Source organism: Vipera ursinii (assembly GCF_947247035.1).
Source record: "Vipera ursinii genome assembly, chromosome: 9".
NCBI lineage: Eukaryota > Metazoa > Chordata > Lepidosauria > Squamata > Viperidae > Vipera > Vipera ursinii.
In genome coordinates, this window is record NC_139523.1 from 16543667 (window position 1) to 16551717 (window position 8051).

General features: G+C 41.9%; 1 protein-coding gene across 1 annotated transcript in view; it reads right to left on the reverse strand.

The window, feature by feature from the left end:
* Nucleotides 1-1018: 1018 nt before the first annotated feature.
* CTPS1 (CTP synthase 1) overlaps nucleotides 1019-8051 on the reverse strand; it is an 18781-nt gene continuing 11748 nt past the window's right edge. Inside the window, exons 11-19 of the mRNA XM_083369096.1 lie at nucleotides 6852-6946; nucleotides 5696-5758; nucleotides 5142-5185; nucleotides 4393-4489; nucleotides 3448-3503; nucleotides 3256-3352; nucleotides 2680-2824; nucleotides 1321-1412; nucleotides 1019-1150 (exon numbers count right to left, since the gene is read on the reverse strand). Of these exons, the coding sequence (XP_083225222.1) occupies nucleotides 1328-1412; nucleotides 2680-2824; nucleotides 3256-3352; nucleotides 3448-3503; nucleotides 4393-4489; nucleotides 5142-5185; nucleotides 5696-5758; nucleotides 6852-6946 (682 nt within the window). The 3' untranslated portion in view covers nucleotides 1019-1150; nucleotides 1321-1327. The remainder of the gene's footprint in view (nucleotides 1151-1320; nucleotides 1413-2679; nucleotides 2825-3255; nucleotides 3353-3447; nucleotides 3504-4392; nucleotides 4490-5141; nucleotides 5186-5695; nucleotides 5759-6851; nucleotides 6947-8051) is intronic.

Genomic DNA, 8051 nt, shown 5'->3' on the forward strand with positions numbered 1-8051 from the left:
GGAAGGAAGGAAGGAAGGAAGGAAGGAAGGAAGGAAGGAAGGAAGGAAGGAGTAATTTCAAAAGAAATTCCACTTTTTAACTCAGAGAAATGGGGAGGACATAAACAGACAGAACAAACCAATTCTTTTCCCAACATTTTAATGAACTGAAAAGGATCTGTACATCCAATACATTTGCAGTGACAGTTTCACCTATCTTACTGGAAACTCAGTTTATGTAACCTGCACTGGGAAAAGATCATAAACCATCTTTTTTCTGCAGTCTCCATGTCTGCAGGCTCATCCTTTCTCTCTTCTAAAGCTGCATCTGCATGTCGCTGGACACATCCTTCCCCTTCCACAAACCGGTGCCTGGGACAGCCCATATGCCAACAGGAGCTCTTTGTTCCGCACAGGGTGGTCTTTCTTCGAAAAATAAGACCCTCAGTGTTTCTTTCCAGTCCAGGGCAACGCTCTCAATGAGAGGTGCAAAAGGCAACTTCTGAAAAGTCACTTTCTCATACGTGCGTCCCCCTTGATGCAAGGAATTGGATCAGTTCAGGAAGCTGAACTAAAGAAAGCCATGCCCCCTCCGATGAATATGTAAAATGGTAGGGGGGGGGGAGGAAATTGACACACTCACATTTTTGAAACACCTTTGAATGTGGCCAGACTTGCTTAGCATCAGAGTACACTGTATCTCGTAAACGGGAAAATTATACTCTTGGGAAAGGTTAAGCAATGTTAGGTGTAGCACCAGTTTGTTTTAGAATACTTTAGATTTTAATTGCCTGCCTTGGACAACTTTCCACCGAGATGCCAACCATATAATGTACACCTCCGACAATGGAGATGAACCAAAATCCTGAACAGAGGCTCTGCACGGCATCTTCTGTGAGCATTTAAAATGGCCTGTTAAACCTCCTTACATGTCCAAAATGTCTCTCTTCCTTCCCTCAGCTTCTGCACTTCAGGTCTGTAAGCTCACAGTTGAGCACAAGTAGGCATCAATATCAGTTTCTCAGAATAATTTCTTTAAAAAAATAAAATAAAACAAAAAAAAGTCTCCAAAAAAATAAAAACAATTATAATAACATGATCTACAAAATCCCCGGGATGTATGGTGTCCAATGAAGAATTTCACAACACCTGGATGGTGGGTAGGTTGGGACTGAGAGAGAAAAAAGAGGAAGATCAGAAATATTTATATCAAATTTATCGGTATTTTAAAAACACTTAAGCTGGTCATTTTGACTACCACCGTCCCCTGCTCCCAAGAAATGTGATACAAGCAAACAGAAAGAAATGTTAAAAACCCAGAAAATGGAAAATAGATTTTACCAGCAGTTTACTCATGATTCACAGCGGTAAATTTCAGTTCTGTGATCTCAGAATCAGGGGAACTACTTCCACTTCTGTCGCTATACGTGTCCCTGTAAAATTCAGGCTGTTAGAAAAATAACAGGATTTCTCTTTCACACATAAACTCTGTTCTTGGTCTACTGGTTCAGCTAGAATTCCTGGCTGCTGAGTCAAGAGAAATCAAGAGAAAGAACATACTCTGATCTACTGCAAACACTGGGGATCTTAACATTCCTGAAGAGAAGGTTGCTTGGCTGTATTATATATATATATATATATATATATATATATATATATATATATATATATATATATATATATATATATATATATATATATATATATATATATATATATATATATATATAAACTTTTTATATAGTGGGAACCTATATTTGTTTTGTAACATAATGATCTATTACAGGAGGACTCAGCATTAGACGGGCTACAAATGTCTTGAAAGCTTTTGCTTGCCGGGCTAATTTCAGGTGTAACGCAGAACCAATCTTTTCCTTTAAAAACGCAAATACATGAAAGCGAGAGAAATACTTCTTTGATTAGATGCAGAAAAGAAAAGCCTTGGAATTCACACATCAACATAAAAAGCAGAAAGCTAAATTGTAAATTAGAATTCATATTTTGCAGAAAGCGTAAAGTCTTTCATGATAACGTACATGTGCGTGTATGAGAGAGGGAGGAGGGAGAGAGGGGGAGAAAGCGAGCACATCTGGATACTGATAAAATTCAATGCTGCTCTTTTTACAGCCACAGCCACACACATATGCACTCCATGTAGTATCACTAGGAGTTTAGTAAAGCTGGGCAAACTAAATAAAGGTAGTATTTGAGAAGTTTTCTTCCTCCTTTTAACCTTCCTAACATAATTTGGCAAAGACGCTGTTTCAGCTTTGTCATAACCCTCATCTTTTGCCAAATTTACAGAACCAAAACTGACTCGGGGACAGACATGAGATCAAAGTTTTTGCTTCATGGCAATGAGCAAAAAAAGTAGAGGAATAATCCAACAACTGACCTTCCTTTAACCGTGAACCAGAGCCCCAAATCTTCCCCAAATATATCATCAATATACATACCATCGTTGGATGACCGTCGAAAAAGACTGAATTTGTCTTTCGCACAGAATCAAAACGGAAGCGCAGTCAGAGCAGAGAGGGCCTTATACCGTACTTTCCCCGCAACGCATTATTAATATTTTAATCCAGGTGCAAGATACATCGTGAAGGCTTCAGTGCCAAATGGATGTAAACCTGAGCTCACACAGTTCCAAATCTCTAAGTCACTTCAAGTATTAAGGTACATGGGGCAGGCTGGACTTACCTAGGAGAGAGTCTGCAACCTTTCTGGAGATAATGTGAGAGTTTTCCTGCAGAAGCCAGGAGGAGGCCAAAGTAAGGAGGAGATGGTTTTATGGGCCTGGATAGGAATTCTGGGTGATACTGAACCCCCACAAAAAAAGGATGCTCTGGAGGAGAAAGTAAGGCATGCTTTATTAGATTAACTGCCAAAACTATTCATAAGGCTACAGGAGTATCCTATAAAAAGCTACAGGCGTATAGCCATGGAAGAGAATATTTGTACTCAGGGTTGAACTGGGGGATCCTTGGCGCGCTCTGAGCTTTTTTTTTTTTTTTTGCAGATGTTTTGTTACCAAACTAGGTCAATCACTGATGTTACCTAGTTTGGTAATGAAATGTCTTCAAGAAAACCAAGCTCAGAGAGCACCAAGGACCTCACATTAGCCATCACTGAAATTCGTTTTCTAAAGAACTGATGTAGCAATTCTCACTTTTTTTTTCTATCCAAGGAAGTTCACTCTCCACAAATCTCAGAGAAGCCCTTAAAACTTTTCCTCAATTAACAATAGCAACCTTCTGGTGACAGATCAATGCTCACCTTCCAACTCAACAACTTCCATTCGCTCTCCTTCCACATCTTGGCCCACAAATTTCATACCTTTCTCTTCAAATGAGTTTTTCAGTTCTGGATTTACCTATGAACGGACAATTACACCAGGTGATTTTTTTAAACTAGATTTTGGAGAAAAAGGGCCCTCCCCACACCTTTCTCTACTACAAGCAGCCATACCTCAAATCTGTGCCTGTGCCTTTCTTCCAAGTAGTCACCATCTCCATATAATTTTCCTATGGGTGGAGGAAAATATATGGCCATTTGCTTATTCGAAATTAGCATACCTGTTAATACCCTACCTTCCCCTTACTCTTTCCGGGGATGACGTTGATTTTCGTCCTCTTACAGAAAACTTTTATCAGAAAGCAGTTCCCATGCTTACCAACAAGTCACCAAAGAAAGATGGCATGAGCAATGTGTCGCAGGGCAAAACGTTTCGAACCAAGGTGCCTCAAATGAACTTAGTTTACAGAATGCATCCAAAATCTGGGACCCATGACTTCCATGGAATTGAAATTTGGCCAAGTTTATAAAGCATTGTGTGACCTAAACATTATCATCAATCATGTTATGACATAATGCTCAATGTCATAAAACATCTCCTGTAGTCAACTCCTGATGTTTGACTGTCCTACGCCGTTCAACATGGACTGCTTTCAAGATAGACAGATCTCTTGAATGCCTCCCTGAATTTTACAGAACTTTTCAAGTACACTAGAAGCTCTGCTAAGGAGATATCTCTGAAACGATGACACAAGGGGTCACGGGGGTCTAGTACAGGGATCCTCGACCTTGGCAACTTTAAGACTTGTGGACTTCAACTCCCAGAATTCTGGGAGTTGAAGTCCACAAGTCTTAAAAGTTGCCAAGGTTGGAGACCCCTGGTCTAGTAAATACCTACGTTTATATAATACAAAGTTTGAGGTATATTTTTTTGTTCTTTATAGAGCTACTACCAATGTCATCATGTTGCCCCAAACGTTTTAGGAAAGTGGGATAGCCGTTAGCTATAATTTCCAGGATTTTAAGGCAGCTTGGGTATTTGTATAATTAAACTACAATCAGGACTCAAAGGAAAAGGGGAAACAAAACGAAACAAAAGGAAGGCCAAGAAAAGCATACTCATGACTGAGTTCTTGGTCTGGAAGATGGTTCTCCTCTTGCCCAGCCTCATGGTCCCACCCATTTGACCTGGATTGTGTTCCGGCATGTCAATTACCTGAGAAGTTGAAGAGTATGATGTGATGGAGAAGAATTTAAGGCAATTAAGAATATTAAGCAAGTATGTAGAGAAAACAAGATTTGTAAGCTGGGTTTAGTAGAACCTAAAAACAAAACTGATGGGTTTCTGACATTGGTAATTCATCAGAATTAACTGCTAACAAAGTATTTTTTTTATGTCTAGCATTGAGTTTTAGAATATATTCACGGGCCTTGTAATGTGTAAAATATGTGCGTGCAACATACATACATATACAAAACATGCAAAAGTTTACTTTTACAGTATCTGAAGCACTCTTGAATAGAAAGTCCAGCAAAAATGTAAGAACACACATTCTTTTTGGGTCAAATTGAGATTCACTGCCTCCAAATTAAATAACATAAAATCTGGACTTTCATATCTACAAAAAAAAATGGCAGAGCAACTCACTGAGAAACACCTAACTTCAAATATCGGACAACATTTTAACAGAGGTTCATTAGTCATAGCACTCTGGAGATGTCTAATTTATTCTCATCGTGATTCATTCTAATTAGGCCAGTTTTTACATTTCCTTTCAAAATAATTGTTGTGAGAAGGGAGGGAGGGAAATGTTCTTGGTGTACATGAAAAGAAACCACAACGGATTAAAAAGTATCATCACACTCACCACTGGATATGTAGTTTTGGGGTCAAATTCTGTAGAGTTGGCATCTGTGGATGACAGGCTTTGATCACAGAAAGCCTTGGATCTTAAGAAAAAAATTCTACATTTCCAGTAGAAAATAGCTTTTCCATTAATTAGCATTAATGGTAACCCAAGACTTGAAGCAAATGCTCCAACATAACATGGTCAATGCAATCTTACCCAAATCATTTACCATGTTGTATATTTTAATAATCCAAAGTCTGAACACTGTAAATAGCTGCTTTCTTATTACCGTAAGTCCTGTACACTTAGGCTAGTAAATAAAGCAATAAAAACACGGAGATTTATATTTTGTATTGCGAACAATTTAGAGACTTAAAAGCTCATTCCTTTATAAGCTCTTGTAAAAACCGGGTAAACTGAAATAGATACAATTATTTTAAGAGTATAAAAAGCTTTATTGAGATTTAAGTGTTCCCTGTCTATTGCTACCCTACAGTAATTATATTGCAAGTTATTTTAATGATTAGCATTCTTAAAGACAGGCCCAAATGTTTATTTTCCTACACCTTTACCTTCCCAGCCAAGGACATTTCGGGCAAATTCCACAACGGCCAACTGCATTCCCAAACAGACACCTGCAGAAAACAGAGCAAGGAGATATATTAAAAAAAAATACGCACTGGTATTCTTAAATACCCAACAGAATTCCCATTATCCTCCTCTATTAGACTCTACATAAGCAGCTGAAGATCAGGTACAGGAGGATGACTGGGATAATTTACAGCCTTACAATTATGCATCAGTCTGGCCACACATGATTTTAAAGACATCAGGTAGAGGTTTCTTGGGATAATACTGGGCAATATTTCTTTAACTTATCATTTCAGGCAAGCTGGTACAGAAAGGACCATTTCAGTTCTGGTTCACGTTCAGAGCAATTAGCTGAATTTTATTCATCTAATCCAGACATGTCAAACGCAAGGCCTGGGGGCCGGATCCGGCCCGTGAAGTGGTTTCATGTGGCCCGCGAAGCCATCCTGGAAACAGTGAGGGAACGGCCCCCACTGCCTTGGCCCTGGCCCAGAGACCCTCCTCCTGCCAGAGACCCTCAGATCTGTCCCACTCCTGCCCAGTCCCCCATAGGCACCCTTGATGCCAACGATGTAGAGCTGGCCACGCCCACACAGTAGGCCATACACACTCTAGCCACACCCACCCAGTAGACCACGCCCACCCTGGCCATACCCACCCGGCCCCCTGAGGGCAACCGCAATGCTGATGCGGCCCTCCATGAAATTGAGTTTGACACCCCTGAACTAATCGATTGACTGATTGGATTAATTTTAGAGGCCACCCAACAGTTTATGCTGTAATAAAAGAACTATAGGGAAAAGTTCATATATGGGCAGAAGAAACAAACGTCCACACAGAGAAGAAAATTCAACGGACTCAACAACCACTGTGTCTGCAGGCCTGGGAGCAAAGCCAAGTCTTTAAAGACTTTGGGAACATCACAAGGGTGGGTCCCATGAATCTCAGCTGAGCTCCTGTTCCAGAGGGTATGTGGCATGACAGAGAAGACATCCTTCTTAGTTCTCAAGTTCTCACTCACTCTACAAGTCCTACTGGACAGGCAGAAACTGTGGCACACAAAGATCTCTCAAAGAACTGGCCCAATGCCTTGTAAACTACGTACAAAAAAAATAACATCCAAGCATATTTTCTCACCTAGAAAAGGTTTCTTCTGTTTTCTTGCCCAAGAAATGGCTTGAATTTTTCCTTCTGTGCCTCGAACACCAAAACCACCTGGAACCAAGACTCCACTAAAGAAAAAGGAGGAAGTCTCCTGGATAAACCTGAGCATTCACTTCACTTTTGCATTACATTTATCCCAGTCCTCGGAAAAGAAATGGGGCTCGCAAAGCAAACTACATCACAATGCACTTCGCCTAGTTTGAACTGAGGACGCTCAGTGAAACAATCCCAGTCGTTTTGCTTATATAAACCACAGCCCTGGTGCTTTATTGAACAACTTTAGTGGAAACAACCACAATTTAGCCCAGTGTCAATCCAGCAAGAATTTCTCCCTATTATGGTTTATTCAAACATTACAAACCATGGAACAATAAAATGCAGAAACACTGCTCAGAATAATGTGGTTTTGCAACATCGGTCACAAGCAAGAATGAAGAAGCTGCAGGCAAGCAGGGATTTACAGCTGAAAGGTGACAGAGGTGCAGATCATAGTAACACCCCTCTATTGAATATTGATTGTCCAGAGTTCAACCTCTAGCACAGTGGTGGCAAACCTATGGCACGGGTGCCAGAGGTGGCACTCAGAGCCCTCTCTGTGGGCACCCGCGCCATGCCTCAGAGGTGGAAACTGTCCTTCTTCAACCAGCCGCCTGCTAACTTGCCGAGGTCCCACGTGGCCGGATGCATCCCAGCATGGCTGGTTTCCCTCCCCCCCACCCTGTCCCTCCTGGCCTCGCATGCTCTCCTTTTCCCAGGCACGACCCACTGCATCGCCTCCTCAGCTGTTGGCCGACCATCCATCTCAGAGGAGGCTTCTTTGAACTGCTGGTAATGGGCTGCGGAGCCCCAGAGTGCGCCTGTCGAGGGGCCGGCAGGCTGTGGCTACTGACGGACACCGTCGGCCCCCATGTGCTCGCTGACTTCTGTGTGCGGGGGCCGATGGTGTCAGGCAGCAGCTGCCCCAGCCCTTGCCTTGCCCCATGGCAATGGCGCCCCCGCCCTGCCTCGCCTTATCCCGCAGGATGAGCCTCCTGTCTACCGCCACACCTACCAGAGATCCCCTGGATCTCCCCCAACACTGCCCACCCCCCACAGGTGTCCCTCCCCACAAGCGACATTGAGATGACCACATCCACCTTGGCCACACCCACCCAATCTTCCATGACCACCACA